The following is a 17,806-nucleotide window of genomic DNA, read 5'->3' on the forward strand; positions in this document are numbered from 1 at the left end:
ACACAGCTACACACAACCTGAAGAGAGCCTCTTCCTTACTTCTCCTCCCTTCCCTGCCACCAGCCTGCCCTGCACACCCCCCTGTTCACACATGACAGAGGACAAAGACCTGCAGGTTCAGGACACCTTTCCCTACCACATCCGCAGACCCCTGGCAAGGTGGTGCCCACTCACATCTCCAAAATACCACCTGGGCTCAACCAGTGCAGCCTAGGGCAGACTGACCCCCACACCACTCCACACAAAGGTCAGGAACTACCAGGGTTTCCCAGCTGGGAAGTAGCCCCAGCCCAGCTTCCAGGGTGTTTACAGCAGTGTCATCTCCTGTCCCACCCCAGTAACCCACATTGTGTCTTCCCCCTCAACGTCTCCCCGTTCCCAGCCAGACACACAGCTTAGGGTGCACTTTTATATAAAAAGTAAAGTTTATTGCCATTTCTATCTAGATTTACACAACTGTGTCACCGCTTCCGACGTCAAAAGGGACGTCCTGTCACTTCCCAGAGAGCTGGCTGGGGAAGGTGGGGAGCCACAGGCCGGCTTGCCCTTACCCAGCGGGCTGGAACATAGCCCCTGTCGTGGCTCTGCCCAGCGGTCAGTCCAGATCCTCCCAACGCTGCCGCATGGCTCAGTCCCAGTGGATGCCAGAGAGGGGTCGACGCATCCCCTCCTTTGCACTGCTCACAGCACCGGCCACCACCATTTACATCCACTCACCATTCCAGTCTTGTCTCGAGTCCCACAGCTGTACAGAGATGGCCACAGCTGGCCCAGAGCAGGGCACCCCACAGCTTCATGGGCACCTCTCATGTGTTTATACATAGATATGGCTACAGAAGATGCCCAAACTAATAAACCAAGCTTTTTTTTTTTCCTTGTAATCCCCACACTGATGTGTGTACAGCCATGCACTACACCGCAACTGCCACTGCCAGTGCTGGTCAGTCAGGTCTGGGTTCCAGCACGCTCCTGGGTGGCTCGCGGGACAAATCTGCATTGCTCACTAAACAACGGTCTTCCTCCAACGTCAGGCTTTGCCAGAAAGAAACACCCTCCCCTGCACAGTGCAGCAAAGGCACAGGACTTGGCGTGCATTCCTCCCAACCGTGGATTCCCATTGAAGTGCCAAAGCCCACCCGGCACTACCAGGATGCTGCAGATGCCCAAGTTTCAGCAGAGCATGGGACTGGCAGGTGCCCAGATTTGCTCCTGGCACACGGTGGGTGGTTGGATAGAGAGGGGTCAGCTGCCCGCAGGGGTCAGTCTCCCTCGCAGAAGAGCATCCTCGTGCAGGAGATGGCCACTGGCTCCGCTGGCTGGCCAGGGTTGCCCAGGGGGCCACGGCTCAGCGCCGGGGTCTGGCAGTCCTTCGTGTGAGATGAAGGCAGAAACGATTTTGCAGGAGATTAAGTAGAAAGAGTTCTGTGGCTCTGCCCACCCCAAGGACAGAGCCACCTTACACCGCAGAGCCCCCGGAGTGTTGGGCTGGGGCAGCTGCCCCAGGGCTCTGCTCCTCCGGGCACAGAACCTCAGCAGGGAGCCGGGACTGGAACTTCTCCAGCTGCTCAGGGCTAGCAAGGGTCTTCAGGAGGCTGTTTTCACGCTCCAGCTGGGAGTTTTTCTCTAACAGTTCTTTGATTTGTTCTTTCAGGACCTCCACCTCCTCCCGCACCGCATACATCAGATGATTTTTCACAAGATCCTGCCAAAGGAAAGCAGAGAGAACGATCACCCTATGACCTGGGAGCCTCTTCCACCCTGCCCCACAAAGCTCTGTCCCCAGCCACTCTCCAAGACCCACAAAGGGTTTTCCCAAAGGCTGTTCCTCCCCAGCCCACCCTCGGTACCCAGCGCAGGCCTGCTCCAAGGCCAGTGCTCACAGCACCCCATAGGTCTCACTGCCTCCAGAGGCATGGCAGCTCTCCCCATCCCCTCTTTTGGGAGCGGGCAGCCTGCAGTTCCCTGTCACCCATGGGACCTGGCTTGGCCACCCCCAAATCCCCACAGGGTCCTTCCCAGCCGCTGCAGCAGGCTCCCCGCACACTGCAGGGCGGTCAGAGCCAATGAGCTCAGCCAGCTTGCAGCAAACAGACAAAGAAGCTGCTCTGCCCAGCAACGGGCTGGGGAGCAGGAACCTTCTCCTCCGGGCAGAGGACCCCTCGCCTCAGGCAGCGTGAACCCCCCCAAAGCAAGAGCACCCAGGGCGGGGGGAGGAATTGCAGCACTAAAGCTCACCATTGCCTGCTCGATCTTGTTGTCGATGGCCACCACGCTGGCTCCAGAGGCACTGGAAGAGAGCAGAGAGGCAGGGCGTTAGCAGTGAGCCCCCTGAGCATCCACTTTCCCAGGGGATCCGTGCACAAGGACCCCTCTTTCCCTCCTTCCCCCTCCCCCCCGCCCCGGCTGCAACACACCGCGGCTCCCCCTTTCCCTGGGCATCCAGACACCAGGGCTCCCCCTTCTCCGAGCATCCAGGCCCTGTTCCCCCCAAACAAGGATGCTCCCGGATCCCGCACAAAGCATCGGGGCGGCCGGTGCCGGGACTGCCCCTACCTGTTATCGAGCTTCACAGAGACCACGTCCCCCCCGAGCAGGGAGGAGAAGAAGGAGATGGAGAAGTTGTGCAGCTGGTAAACAGCCACCTCCATGGGGGACTGGTACACGCCGGTGCTCATGGCTGCGAGCACTGACCACCGATACGGCTCCGGACGCACTGCAGCTCCCCCGCCCCGCGGCCGCTTATAGCGGCTCCCCCCGCCCCGCAGGGAGGGGCCGGCGGCACCGGGACCGCCCCCCAGGCGGTACCGCCCCGGCCCCCCGGCCCCCGAGCCCCGGGGGGGGCCCCCGGCGCTGCCCCCCGCCCCATCGCCGTGTCCTTGCGACGCCCGCACCCCTTCCCGGCAGCCCCAGCCCTGCTCCCCGCACCCCTCCCCGCACCCCGCCGCGGGGGGACCCCCTCTGCCTTTGGGGTGCGCTCTTGCAGGAGAAGAGGGAGGAAGGGAGGGAGGAAGGAAAAAAAACGGGGCGGGGGAATTGGGGGTCAGCTGGAGGGGGCAGCACACTTAGGGGACTGGGAATAATAGGAGAACCCTTTGGATTTGGGGGCTGCATCCTGGCAGGAGCCCCTTTTGGATTTGTGGGGTGCATCCTGGCAGGAGCTGGGGTAGCGAAGAGGAAGGGAGCGAAATAAAACGGGGGGCGAGGGGGTCAGCTGGAAGGGGGACGCGTTTTGGGGGGGGCTGGGACCGGAGGGCTCGGCCCTTGGGAGCGCGCGGGACCCGGCGCTGCAACCAGGGAGCGGGGGCAGAGGCAGCGCCGGGCGTGCGAAGCGAAACCGGGAACGCAGAACAGAACCGGGAGCGGGAAAACAAAACCGGACTGCAAAACAAAACAAAACAATAAAAAAAAAAAAAAAAAAAAAGACGGGAGCGGAAAACAAAACCGCGGTGCAAAACAAGCTTCGGGTGCAAAACAAACCCCGGAGAGCGCCGGCCCCGCCCGGCCTTGCGTAACCCCGCGGCGGGAGGGACAGCGCCGCCCCGCGGCCACCAGCGGCGCTGCAGGGGCTGCCGGGGCTGAGGGGGCTGCGGGGGCTGAGGGGGCTGAAGGGGCTGAGGGGGCTGAGGGGGCTGCGGGGGCTGCCGGGGCTGAGGGGGCTGCGGGGGCTGCAGGGGCTGAGGGGGCTGCGGGGGCTGAGGGGGCTGCAGGGGCTCAGGGGGCTGAGGGGGCTGCCGGGGCTGAGGGGGCTGCGGGGGCTGCAGGGGCTGAGGGGGCTGCCGGGGCTGAGGGGGCTGCGGGGGCTGAGGGGGCTGCGGGGGCTGCAGGGGCTGAGGGGGCTGCAGGGGCTGAGGGGGCTGCCGGGGCTGAGGGGGCTGCGGGGGCTGAGGGGGCTGCCGGGGCTGAGGGGGCTGCAGGGGCTGAGGGGGCTGCAGGGGCTGAGGGGGCTGCCGGGGCTGAGGGGGCTGCAGGGGCTGAGGGGGCTGCGGGGGCTGAGGGGGCTGCAGCGCAGCAGGAGAGGTGCAGGGTTGCAGCGGGGCCCGGGCCGCCGCAGAGCCGGGTCGGGGCTCTGCACGCAGACAGAGGTTGGGGTGCCCCGTGGTGCCCGGGCGATGCTGCGGGTGCCCGGCTGGGGTGGCTGGATCTGCCCTGTCTGCGCAGAGCAGTGTCCCCGCGTGTGCACACGTGTGTGCAAGCACTAGGGTGACACTAGGTCTGTCTCTGCTCCTGCACAGGGACCTGCACATACAGTAAGTGCGTCTCCACCACGGGAGGCGGGCAAGGCCCCCCGAAACGCTGGGGCTGGCGCTGCCCACTGCGGGCGATGCTCCCGCCACACTCAGGCTGCCCTGCCAGCTCCAGTGCTTTTCTCTGCCCTCTGGACCCAGACCTGCTGGGACTTTGCTCAGGACCCAGGCGGTTGCCCGGCTGCTGCCATGGACCCTGTGGGGCTCATTCTTTGCAAGCCAGGGTGGGTCTGATGCTGAACAAGATCCTGCGAGAAGGCCCATGCCACGGGGCAGCGCCCAAGAATGCAACAGTGCTGGCAGGGGCACAGTCACCCCCAAGATGCTGCAGAGAACCCCAAATCTCCCGATCCCAGGGGTACTGAAGGTGCCTGGCACCTGGCTGGTGGGTGCCAGCACAGGGAAAGACCTGAGAAGCCCCAACCGGCGGGTGTGCTGCCATGTGCCTTCCTTGGGGAAAGGGCTGAGGGTGGGCAGAGGGGAACTGTGTCATCGGAAAGGGAAACTGAGGCACGGTGCAGTGCGGCTGCTGCTTAGAGCAAGGCCCTGCCAGTTTGCTCCCCAGCAAATCGCACTCCTGCATCCCAGGGCAGGATGAGGACCGCAGTGTCCCAAGTGGTAAAAGACACAGGCACCCTGTATAGGACACTGTGCTGCCCAGGAACCACGGCCAGGCATGTGTGGGTGCCCCGAGACACAGATTTGATGTGGGGATGCAAGAAAGCAGCTTCTTGACAGTGGCAGCGTTGCACGTGGCAGGGGCGCTTCTTCTCAGGAGGGGCCAGACATCCTCCCCGTGCCAGCACCAGCCTGGCCTGTGTGAAGCTGCTGAGCAGTGGGGCTGGCACTGCAGAGCACAGGGCTTATCCCACCCCATGTCCCCCACCCTGCCCACAGCCAGGCCCCACTCACCCATCCTTTCTCCTGAAGAGGCTCGGGGAGTACGGCGGCTTGAAGGCCATGCCGGCACCTGCCACCTCGCTACGGCCGCTCTGCTCTGCAGCGCCAGCCCTGTGCCCGGCAGCGATGCCAGCTCTGCCCGTGGCCGCATTCCCCGCCTGCCAGGTGGTGGGGACAGCCTGGGTGCCGGCTGCATCCCGGGGCTGCAGGGTAAACACGCTGGGCAGATGACCTCAGCCACGCTCAATCGGCCCTTTCAGGGGTGTGGGGCCAGCGTGCCACCCTGCGCTGCGTGGGTGCCGAGCCGGGCGCGGGTGCCTGCCCCCCTCTGCGGGCAGATGAAAGGCGCTCTGTGTGCGCTCATCCCTAGGATGGCTGGTGGTGGGCAGGATGGCAGCTCCTGGGACACAGGGCACAGCTCTGTCCCCTCACCCGCGACAAGCCCAGGCCACCCACGTTGAGGGTCTTGCGACCCATCACAGATCAGGGAAAATGCCTGTCTCGCTGTGGGGAGGGAGGGCGAGAGATGTCTTGTGTGCCACGGTTGGGCACACCACTGGTTGTACCACCTTCTGCCTGCTGCAGAGAGGTGGGCAACAGTGGGGAGGCATGTTGGGCAGCCCCCAGCCTGTGCCTTGGTTTCCTCATCTCCTGTGCTACAGCACTCCCAGACCTGACCCAGACCTGGCCCAGCCCTGGTCCCAAAGGAAAGCCCTCCTTCAAGGCACCAAGAGCTCCAGGTCGGACAGACAAGAGCCTGGCCGGTGGCTCTTGCCCAGCGACTCAGGGGTCCTGGGCCCTGCCCAGCCCCTTCCCGACATGGCTCTCAAGGAGTGAGTGGCGATTTCCGCAGCTGCTGGAGAGCAGCAGGGAAGTTCAGCAGTGCTTTGGGAGGAAATCACTTCAGCTCTGCCACCTCCAAGATTTTTTCCATAGAGCTGGGACTATGGCAAAAATAAACAAAAGTAAGGCGCTGACTTCCCCACTGCCCCTCCTGGGCTCCTTCCCACCCTGCACAGCTCTGGCTGTGGCCATCGCTGCTCCCCGGCTCTGAGGCTGGGAAGCATGCCGCCCTCCTCCTGAGACCTCAGGGGCAGGATGCTTTTTAAGGATGGAAGCACACAAGGCTCTGCTTTCTCCCCATATGGAAAGGGGCTCCAGGAAAGCTGGAGAGGGGCTCTTGATCAGGGAGGGCAGGGATAGGATGAGGGGGAATGGTTTTCAGCTGCAAGAGGGGAGATTGAGAGGAGATCTTAGGAGGAAACATTTTCCTGTAAGGGTGGGGAGGCCCTGGCCCAGGTTGCCCAGAGCAGTGGTGGCTGCCCCATCCCTGGAGGGGTTCAAGGCCAGGTTGGATGGGGCTTGGAGCCCCTGATCCAGTGGGAGGTGTCCCTGCCCTTGGCACAGGCTCTGCAGGGATGCAGCACCCTGCCCCCAGCCCCCTGCCCACACACCTCTCTGGGGATGTGGCTTCTGCTGCAGACACCCCTGGGAGCATCGCTGGATGCACACAAACATGGGCACACCTTGCAACCCCTACATTCATGTACATGGGCAAGTCCTGCATGCAGCCACACGTGCAGGCTCCGCACACCCAGGCACACCCACACCCCGTGCACACACATGTGCGTTTTTGAGCCCACATGGACATGTGCCTCACGCGAAGGTGCCCACCCTATGTGCACGCACATGCTCGTACATCATGCACACACACACAGGATTTGTGCATGCACACCCTATAAGCCCACCCCTCCTGCATGCATGCTGATGCGTCTCACGTGTACACTGCAAACACCTCTTCCAACATACACGCATATGCTGCCCTGACTCACAGCTGACGCAGGCGCACACCCGTGCATGCACACACAGTGCCGGCAGTGTGGAGCAGGGTGGTCCAGCTGCCCCCTTGTGCAGTGGGGAGTCACCCCCAGCCCACACGGCTGCCCCACTCTAGACCAGCTGGCATCTCTGAGGTGGGAGCAGCAGCTCCCAGCTCTCTGCTGGATCCCCAGTTTGTGCTTGGCTCTACTCAGGGATCCACATGGGAGCTCTTGCGGGTTCTCCAAACACCTCCCACAGCAGGAGTCCCGCGTGGGCCTCCAGCTGCGCCCTGAGCAGTGGGGAGGCCCTTTCCCAGCCCCCCGTGGCCCCAGCAGCAGCCTTGCTGAGCTCCTGGCCCCACTCCAGCAGGGCTACTGGGATCTGCTTCCTCTCCCACCGCACCACTCCTGCTCATCCCGGGCCGGGCAGCAGCAGAGCAGCATGGGCGACGTGCCCCCTTGCTCTTCCTAAACGGTGGGACTGGGGCCATGGATTCACTGCTACCCCATGCACCAGAGGCTGTGGTGATGGGCACTTTGGAACAGGCTGGGCAAGAGGGGACAGTGGTGCAAGCGACATCACCGGGGCAGCAGAACAGCAACTCTTGCCTCATGTGTGCAGCTATGGGAGGTTCATCAGGCAGGGCCGCAGCTCGTGCCTGTGGTTATTTTGGGAACAATAACAGCAGCAGTGATAGAGTGTAATTGTGACACCAATTGTTGCGCTCCCTGGGGAAAAGAAACAAACCCGTGGCTGTCATTGAACAGCTAGGAGAGCTGGTGATACCAGTCATTTGCTGGTGGCATTCCAGCAATGGCCTTGCAGCACCCCCCAAAGCTGCTAGCAACTCCTCAGCCAGCCCACACACAGCCTGTGCCCCAGAGTAGATGCCAGCCTTGATCTCTGGGTGACATTTAGTGACCACCCCCTCTGCAACAGGACACAGTGGAATGAACGCAGCTGAGCTGCAGACCCCGCAAGGCTAAGCCTGGCTGGAGCGAAGGACAACAGGGAGCAGGATGATGGGATCATCTCTCTTGCCTCCTGGCACCCCACACCTGTCCTGTGTTGTGGGTCAGGGGACACAAGCCTCGTCCCCACCACCCCAGGGACGAGATGTACCATTGCACTGAGCCTCATGCATTAAACCCACGCCAGGCACTGTGATGCCACGCGCCGAAAGGTGCCCTCACCCCATCAGCTGCTGGTGGGGGCTGGAGGAATCGACGGTGCTGCGCGAGCAGTCTTGGCTCCTCAACCTCTGCTCTCCCCCAGCTCCAGGCCATTCTCGATACTCCATGGCAGCGTTCCTGGCTTGCTCTCTCCCAAGGACTCAGCTCAATGGGAGGAAGGCCCTTCAGAGGGTCTGAGGCGTGGGAAATGTTTATTGCCTGGCCACGGAGAGCAATACAGGAAAGGCGCAGAGCCAAAGCTGCCCAGGCTGCTCCACGGAGGCAGATCTCCAGCTCAAAGGGTCAGAGCAGAGGGCAAAAGGAAAGGCACTGCTTGCAAACACGCAGCTAAGAAAACTCTGCCTTTCACAGTCAGAAATCCTGCAGATGTGGCTGCGCCAGCCCACGGGACCGGGGATGCCCTGCAGGAGCTGAAGGAGCGCTGGCCGGGACACGGGTGATGAGTGGTGGGAAGGGCTGGGTGTGTGGACAGGTCTTGCCTTGCAGCCCTCTAGTGCTGCTGGGGAGGGAGAGGTAATGCCAGGGTGCTGCCTGTGAGCAAGCAGGCAGCTGTGTCACCTGCTGTCCCACTCGGGAGCCCCACTCCCAGCGTTCCAAACCAGCCTGTGTGCCCCGCAGCACCGGTGTGGGGCTGCAGGGCCAGCACTGTCGGCTGCTGGAGCACATCAGTTGGCCAGCTCCTGTTTTCCTCTTCCTGGAGATGTCCCGGCCAAGCTGTTTACTGCAGGCTCGGCACAACAGCCAGCTCGGCCGGTGCCGTTCAGGGGCTGCACAGGACCTGTGGCAGCTCTACACAAGCAGGAGCCCTGTGACATGGGGACCTGGTTCGTGCCAGTCAGAGCCCTGGGGGGCTCATAAAATGCACTCCTCCTGGGTGCATCTGTAAGGCAAGCCCCTGCCTGCAGAGCTGGTGCTGCTGGCCTTGCTAGACCTAGGGGACATCAGAGCAGCGGGCAGAGCTGCACGGGGCAGTCACAGACTTTGCGATACTGGGGAAGCCCAGGGAGGGTTTGCAGTCGGGGAGGTCTGGTGGAGAACCTGTCCTACCCTCCTTTCTCCATTGATGGGAGCAGAGCAGGCTCCCACGGGTGGCAGGGACCTGTGGAGTGCTGGGAGCTATGGGCAGGGGACATGGCTGACACCTCTGCTGGGCAGTAGGGCACAGGCAGGGATTGCGGCATGGGGACTCCTCCAACCTGTTGTGCTGGAGGTGGCGTGGGGCGGGAGGAGGGAGCTCTGGCAGACTCCCATGTCCAGCTGTTGGGCTGCCTGGTTCCTCTGATAAAGGTACTTGGCTGTACTCCCAGTTCTGTGTTTTCTGGCGTGCGAGAGCACACCCCAGAGCCGGCCTGCTGAGAGCTGCAATTTGTCTTTCTCTAAGTTTGTCACTGGCCCTTCTTCTTCCTCCTATGCCCCCCAGAGTGCTCCAAGAGCAGCGTGAGGTGGGGAGGTCAGAGATGCCCTTGCTCCGGCAAAGCGCTCCCCGCCATGCTCTACATCGGAAGCGCCCAAAGCCACATCTTCCCCAGGCACGCTGGGGTAAGAGGGGAAGAGGAAAAAAGGGCTGATGTGCTTATTACCAGCCCTGAACCACGCAGTTCAACCTGCCGCCTTTCCTGTGTGTGCTGACATCAGCCCCACGCTGCAGCACACACAGCTCGGGCTGTCCCTGTGGATTCCCTGCCAGCGGCCACACAGCAAACCTCGCCACCTCTGCTGCTCCCCAGCTCCCACTCAGCCTGTGAAGGGTCCCATGGTTGCAGCACGCCAGGAGGAGGCTGCCAGGAACACCACAGCCCGCCAAAACACCCCTTGGTGTAACCACTAGCACAGTGCCTGGCCATGGTGAAGGGAGCCCAGCCAGCACCGCCACAACCCCTGCCTCCTGCGAGTCAAGGATGCCCAGCCCCAGGAAGGATGGGCGGGTGGAAGCCTCAGCAGAGTTTTCATCCACAAATCTGTCCACAGAGCAAGCATTTCACACCCACGGGCTCTATGGGGTGGAGTCCCATAACTGAACTCCCATGTTATCACCTCGCTTGGTTTGCTGTGCCCTGCCCTGCGGGTCTCATGCCAGCCCAGACTGTGAGCTTCAGGTCTGTCCTCGTTTCTTAGCCTGCTTTATCGTCTTGGACAGTCCCAGTGGGACCATCCCCAGGTTCTGGCTGCCCTCTCCAGTTTAGTTTCATGGACAAGACGGGAGGTGGCTGTGATGCTGAAGGGACCTCGCAGCACCAGAGCTGTGCAGCACCCTCAAACCCCAGCACAGGCAGGGGGTGCCAGCCTGGGCTCTGCTTGCCCCAAGCCCCTGACTGGCACTGAGCCGGCTTTTCCGGAGATTCCCCAGCCTGGGAGAGGAACCCCAAGGCAGGGCCTCCAGCATCTGCCAAAAGAAATCCCAGGCCACTTTGCAGGCAGGAGCAGGCGCTCAAGCCATGCTTGGTGCTGGCAGCCACTGCCCTGCGGCAGATGGGAGTGCCCAACTTGCTAATTGGAAGGCAGCTCATTATATAATGAGAGGACAGAGACTGGGGAGCTGTGAGAGTGCAGCACAGCAGCATCCCGTGCAACCAAAAGCTGCTCTTCCAGCCCAGACTAACCCATGGCCAAGGAAACCCTTGAATTCTTTGCCTTCACCTCTCAAAAGTGCCTGTGCTTCGCACTGTCCTGCCTAGCCCGACAGGGAAGCTTGGGGGGAGCCCCAGCAACTCCTCAACACCACTTCCCTGGGGCCGGCCAGCTGGACCCAGTGGCAGGGTGTGAAATGCAGCCTGGGGGTTAGGAAGAAGCGCTCTGCTGGCGTGTGAGGCAGCCGCCCCACAGGAGGTCAGGCAAGGACGCATGGAGTTTCAGTAGAGCTGGTTATTAATACCCGTTGTGGCCTTTGCGAAGAATCCTGGGCATTTCAAACTGGGGATGCTTCATTAAAACCCTGCCCGTGCTGACATTTCAGAATAATAACAACATGAAAGACAATAAGCTGCCAACAGGATGTGTACCTGCAGCGCTGCTGTGGCTCTCCGTGTGCCCAGCCTCAGCTGCCAGTCATCACCTGTCTTGTGCCAGCCCTCGGGGACAACCCAAACCCATCTTCTGCCCCTAAACCACCCAGAATGGTCCTGGTTTCACTTGGGGCCACAGAGATCATAGAATCACAGAATCACAGAATCATAGAATCACCAGGTTGGAAAAGACCCACCGGATCATCGAGCCCAACCATTCCCATCCTAGATGATGTCCTGTGCTGTGGCAAAGGCCACCTCGCTGCTCACCCAGGCAGGGCTGTCATCGCCAAGGGAGTTGCAGGCAAGGACTGGATCATGCCCCAAGCCAGGGAGTCAGCAGGGCAAGGAGGGGCTCGGGGCTTCTGCTTTGCCACTGGAGGCATTCTGCAGCAACTCCTCCTCAAATATCTCTGTCTCGTACAGTCAGAGGATGACAAACTCCTGTTCCAAAGCCAGCAATATGTGGCACCTGCATAAATATAACTCAGACCTCAGCGGCAAAGCGTGGCTTTGGGACAGGTCGCAGCCTTTAACACCTCTCCAGTGCTCTGTGCCCCTGCCACACACCCTGTAGTATCCTCTGCCCTCTGTCAACAGGGTCTCAATCGCTTCACAAGGGCAGGATGCTGGGACCAGGACAGACCCCTAGAGCCTGCTCAAGCTCCAACCTCTTCTACATGTGAAGTTCAAAGCTTGAAATAAATCATGGCCAGTATTTTCCCTGCCCCTCCCTGCCCCTGGGACACCTACACCATGCCTGCTTGGAGCTGGCAGACAGTCAGTGCCTGAGCATCTGCAGAGGCTGAGGTGGTGGGTTTCTGTGCAGGTGGCGATGGCACAACTAGACTTCAGCTCAGCTGTGCCAGCGCCTCCCGGCCACAGCCAAGGGCAAATGTTTTCACCCTGAGGGGCTGGAAGTGCTGAGCAGGGCTCATTAGGGAATCTCCTTGCTAGAGAGAGATGAGTTTCACACAAGCAGTTGGAGATGGGCATGGTGTATGGTGCTGTACTTGCTGTCACCAGTGCTGCTGTGCCGAGCGCAGCGTGCCATGGCTAAGCCCACTGTGGCTGGGCTTCCCCAGCCAAGAGCCCCTGCGAGCCTGGCCTGTGGGGACACCGCCTGCTGGGTCACAGGCTGCGGGTTCCTGGGGGGCAGGATGCCCATGGTGGGAACCAAGGCAGGCACAGCAGATTGGTCCGCCTGGCACCTTCCCAGCGGTGGGAGGACTTGGGCATGCCAAGGCCAGCTACTCCCTGGAGTCAAGGCTCTTGCTGCTAAAGCGAAAGCTCCCCAGCATCTCGTGGTCTGCATGGCTCAGCAAACCACGCTACAAGACACGGGACAAGCCACGTGCAGCTCTGTCCCACAAGAGCAAAGCAAACAAATACCCAGCGCATGCATCCCGAGCGGGCAGGGTGGCTCTCACAGCCCGCCCCCCAGGCAGAGCTGCCCTGCAGGGCCAGAGAGGGCAGAGCGGCCGGCGGGACAGCGCTCCGCTCTCACACCCACACCTCTCTCACGCTCACACGTGTCCCTGCGCGCAGCCCCTCTCCCCGTCAATGCCTCCTTGTTGCTCCAGCCCACTCGGCCGGCAGGAATGTGCTCCCTGGCCCTGCCGCCCTGGGATGCCCTTTATGCCCTGGCTCTGTCTCCTCCTGCATCGCTGCTGCAAAGTGACACCCGACAGATGGGAACAAATGGTGCTGTGCCACAAATGCCATGCTGGCACCATTGCCTGGACAGCTCTTGCTCACTGGCCTGATCTTCTGGTGCGAGAGCTGGTGCTGCCCGGCTTCTCCACCCCGATTCATCCTTCTCCCACCTCCTTGTTGCGGCAAAACTCCCCTGCCTCCCTGCAATTCCCTTGGCTTTCCCAGGAACCTGGGGAAGGTTGGTCTCAGCCCGTTTCATGGCTCAAACGAAGGGTGAGTCATTGCCACCACCCAGCAGGTCCCACAGTGCCCAGAGAGGGTCCAGGCAGGCAGAGATGTCCTCTTGCTGCCTGGAGCAAGACAGGGCACAGGCTGGCCAGGCTGCCAGATCTTATCGGGGAGAGGCTGGGCAAGGAGAGCTGGCATAGGCTGGTCGATGTGGGCGAGCAGGTTGGCACGTATCTCCTCTCCCCACCCCAGAGACAGGTGCGGCCCTGCTTGAATCACACACCAGTATGCACCCATGACAGTGCTGCTCTCCTTCTACAGCACCAGCGCCTTCCCGTGTCACCAGCTTTCCTCAGTCCCACCAGCACTGGGAAAGGTGCCACACGGTGATGGCACTGCTCTCCTCAGCCCTCGGGGTCTTGGATGAGCAACCTTGGGGTAACATTGGCATTGTGGAGGGATGGTGGAGACCCTTCTGCCCAGAGCGCCAGCATCTTTGGGGAGGAGATGTGTCAGCAGCTAGCACAGCAGTAGCTGGCCTCCCTCTGCCGGGTATTTTCATGTGAGCTTGGCCCTTCGGCACTGGCTAGATCTCCTTGGAGAGCAGTTCATGATGCCCCATGTGAAGGCAAAGAGGAGAGAAGCCTTTTTTTTTAACAGGATCCCAAGCACTCCCTGAGCAGGGGCGGGGTGTGTTTCCTGCAGGAGCATCAGCCCTGTAGACGATTGGTCTAGAGCAACCCTACCTCACAGTGTCCCTGCATCCCTCACAGTGTCCCTGCAGGGAGCAAAGATGATGGAATGCCCGGCAGAGACCACCCAGACAGGAGGAAAACCTGACCAGGTTGGAAATCTTAAGTGTAGGTTGTCCAAGACTGCCAGCACTGATCTGAGCCTGACTTGCAGAGCCCAAGGCTTGGTCCAGCACAGGCTGAATTGTGTCCAGCAGCCCCAGAGCCAGACCCAGACTCCAGGTGCAGCTGCTTGGTCCTCCCATGCTGTGCTAGACTTCGGCCGTGCACAAGAGAGCGCATCCACACGACCACCCCCTCCTCCTTCACCAGTGCAGGAGCACATCAGCTAAAACAAGGGGCACAAACCTGGTCAGGTTTCCTAGTACCAGCAACAATGGTGCCCTTATCAGGCCTGTTATCGGGGTGTTCCTCTGACACCCACCATCCCCGTCTTTTGTCTGCTATCGCTTCTTGGGTATCTTGGCTCATTCCCCAGGAGAAGAAAGTTCAGGCTAGAGCAAAACAACAGCAAACACAGGTGTGGGCACACCTGCCTGCAGTGCCCACAGCCGTGTCCCCAGCTCCCACACGCCACACCACCCAGGGGCGCAGGCAGATCACCCAGGCAATCTCCAGACGAGGTTGGCAGCAGGGTGTCCGGATGCAGGGTGTGACGGAGGGACACCACAGCTTTGCACCGTGCTGTGGCATGGCCTTTCGTAAATGGGAATGCCCTGAGGGTCTTGGGAAACAACACACACCAGGGCACGGTGGACAGGCTTGGACACTGCAGTGTGGGGCACTGAGAGGCACAGATGGGGAGAATCCCGCTCCCCTGGCACCTCCACAGGCTCCCCACCTCAGCAGAGGGGGCCGATGCTCGCCAGGAGCACCATGCATCCTGGTCTAGCAGGGACTGGTCCGAAGGCAGCCAGCTGTGCCCACATCGCCCACCTCTCACCCATGGGCACTGCCACCACCTTCCCCAGGCAAGCAGCCCAGACACTTGGCTGCAACACCCAGCCCCAGCAGCCTGTGCTGGGGACAGTGTCTCGCTTCCCCTCTCCAACCATGACGCCAGTTGGCTACAGCCTCCCAGAGCAAAGGGAAATCTCTTGCTCCCGTTTTCCTCCTGGCTGGGTGGGTTCGCTGCTTGCCATGCAGTCGGGAGCCTGGGCTGGGTGCCGGGTGCCTTGGCAGGTATCCCAGCTCCTCCTTTCCCACCTGAGCGGCAGCTTGCTGTTATGTAAGTGCAGGAAGAGCGTTGCTGCCGAAGACTGCTCAGAAGGAGCAGCTTGCTCAGCGTGAGACACTGGCTGGGGTGAGGAGGAGTGCACGCACGGCCTGGGTGGCTCGCACGCGTGGGACAGCCACGTGTGAGCCCACCCGCCTCCCCGCACAGGGCCAAGGGAGCGAAGAGTGGCTCGCGCACCCATGCATGGTGAAGGGGCATGCCTGCAGGTGCCTGTGTGTGAGGGAAGGGGAGGGTGAGGTGCCTGCAAATGCGTGGGCGCTGCTGCGCACCCCACCTGCATGCTGCCTCACCCACAGTACAAGAACGAGCCCTGGAGCTGTGCCTGCCCTGCCAGTCATGCAGATGTCTGCCACTTAGACGACACACGTCCCCTCAGCCCTGGAGGGGGGTGATGTGTCCCACCTGCTGTAACCACAAGCAGCTCTGGGTGCTGCCACCCTGCAACTCCCTGTGGCATCCAGCCTGAACAAGCTGGAGAGCCCTGGGCCTGGCAGCCTGCAGCACAGGCTGCTCCCTGCTGTCCCACCAGCCCTCCAGGGTGGCTGGACACCGGGAGCAGCCCCGCGGCAGCACCAGTGCAGGACCTGAGACAGCTCTGTGCCCTCCCTGCCCCTGGGGTCCCCGTCCTCCGGGTGCGGGGTGGCAGCCCTGAGGCCCCCTGTTCAGCCTCCTCTGCCTTCAACGCTGGAGCCAGGGAGCAGGGAGGGACCCCAGAGCTCCTGCCTTCCTCAGCCTTGGCAGGGTAAAGCCCAGCGCTCTGGCAAGCAGACCAGCCCCAAGCACATCCCGCTGCTCCGGCACAGGCAGCCCTGTCCCAAACAGCCTCCCCTGCGCTGAGAGGGAGCTGCTCCATCAGGGGCACTCGATTTCCAGGGACGGGAAATACCGCCAAGGCCACATATATCTCCACTCAACTGACTCCAGGGAGAGACGGGGAAACTGCTAAAAGAGTAGGACCTGGCAGCAGGACTCTTGGGTTCCCTACCCAGTTTCTCTCTAACTCCAAAGGTGGCTTTCGAGGCAGCACAGCTGTTTCCCAAGTAACGAGCTGCCCCCTCTCCACACAGGACTAAGAGGACGATGCCTGTTGGATGCTGGACACCGTCCATGCCCCCGCAGGCAGCTGGTGTGGATAAGATCATGTCCTAGAATCATAGAGATAAACAGAGTCCAGAGGCCAAGACACATAGCTGGAGACTGTTGTCACTGCCCAGACAGACACGGGGCACCAACAGAGGGTACCGCTGGTAGCCACGGGGCAGAGCCCCCCGGCTTCGCACCCACGGGCCTCCGCGGCGGGCAGAACGGGGTCCCCACCGCACGCAGCCGCTCACGCTTCTCCCCATCGCAGGATCCCCCAACGTCGCGGGGGCATCGGAGTCACACGGGGCAGCCCCGGGGGGCAGCGCCCCGCACCTCGCCCCGCATCGCGCCAGCCCCTCGGCATCGCCCACCTGTGGAAGAGCAGGAGGATGGAGAGGAGGGTCTGGTCGATGTTCCTGTTGCAGATGCCCTGGTTGAAGAGGTAGCAGGGGTCCCGCACAACGGGCTCCAGCGAGTCCTGGCGCATGATGGAGCTCAGCTTGTCGGTGTTGAGGTTCTTGCGGACCAGCTGCTCCTGCAGCTGCCGGAAGCTGCTCACCGTGGGGCTGCCCAGGTTGTTGTTGTCGCCCCCGGCGCCCTCCTCCAGCCCGCTGCGGTTGGCCAGGTCCAGGCAGCAGCTGCAGCAGTCCAGCCCGACGGGCGACCTGCACTCCTCGGCGGGCGACGAGGACATCCCGGGACCCCCCCCCACCCCTCTCCGCGCGGGGCGAGCGGCGGCGGGACGGACGCGCCCGGCTGCCGGAGCGACCCGGCTCCGCCGCCCGCCCCGAGCGCACCCCGCCCGCCCCGCCCCGCCCCGAGCCCTCCCGGCTCCGCCCCCCGCCCCGAACCCGCCGGCTCCGCCCGCCCCGAGCCCTCCCGGCCGCTCGGGATCCGCCGCGGCTGCACCGCCCCCCGGCTCCCCCCGCCCCGGAGCCGCCCCCCGGCTCCCCCCCGCCCCGAATTCGGCTCCGGACCCGAACCCGCCGCCCCGAGCGCCCGGGGGCTTCGTGCGCAGTCCCGGCGGAGTCGTGGAATCGTGGACTCCTTAGGGTGGGAAAAGAGTCATAGACTCATGGAATGGTTTGGGTTGGAAGGGACCTTAAAGCTCATCCAGTTGCCCTCCCAGCCACGGGCACCGACCCCTCCCGCTGGATCAGGGGCTCCAGGGATGGGGCAGCCACCCCTGCTCTGGGCAGCCTGGGCCAGGGCCTCCCCACCCTCACAACAAAACATTTCTCCCTAAGATCTCATCTCAATCTCCCCTCTTGCAGCTGAAAACTGTTCCCCCTCATCCTATTCCTGCCCTCACTGATCAAGAGCCCCTCCCCAGCTTTCCTGGAGCCCCTTTCAGCACTGGAAGCTGCTCTAAGGTCTCCCCGCAGCCTTCTCTTCTCCAGGCTGAGCAACCCCAACTCTCTCAGCCTCTCCTTCTACAGGAGGTGCTCCAGCCCTTGGATCATCTCCGTGGCCTCCTCTGGACCTCTTCCAACAGTTCTATATCCTTCTTATGCTGGGAATTCAAGAACTGGACACAGGGTACGGTCTCACAAGAGCAGAGCAGAGGGGGAGAATCACCTAAGAAGACCCCTAAGCCCGTCCCCATCCAGTCCAGCTGTCAGCCCAACCCCAGCATGCCTGCTAAACCATGTTCTGAAGCGCCCCATCTCCATAGTTCTAGAACCCCTCC

General features: G+C 62.2%; 1 protein-coding gene across 1 annotated transcript; it reads right to left on the bottom strand.

The window, feature by feature from the left end:
* Nucleotides 1-406: 406 nt before the first annotated feature.
* TSC22D3 (TSC22 domain family member 3) lies at nucleotides 407-16,837 on the bottom strand. The gene is made up of 3 exons (XM_069867928.1): nucleotides 16,488-16,837; nucleotides 2,236-2,287; nucleotides 407-1,702 (listed from the first exon to the last, which is right to left on the bottom strand). Exons 1-3 carry the CDS (start codon nucleotides 16,808-16,810, stop codon nucleotides 1,457-1,459), a joined length of 621 nt encoding a protein of 206 aa, XP_069724029.1. The 5' UTR covers nucleotides 16,811-16,837; the 3' UTR covers nucleotides 407-1,456.
* Between the last annotated feature and the right edge of the window lie 969 nt (nucleotides 16,838-17,806).

The sequence above is a fragment of the Phaenicophaeus curvirostris genome, chromosome 13, assembly GCF_032191515.1.
Source record: "Phaenicophaeus curvirostris isolate KB17595 chromosome 13, BPBGC_Pcur_1.0, whole genome shotgun sequence".
Taxonomy (NCBI): domain Eukaryota; kingdom Metazoa; phylum Chordata; class Aves; order Cuculiformes; family Cuculidae; genus Phaenicophaeus; species Phaenicophaeus curvirostris.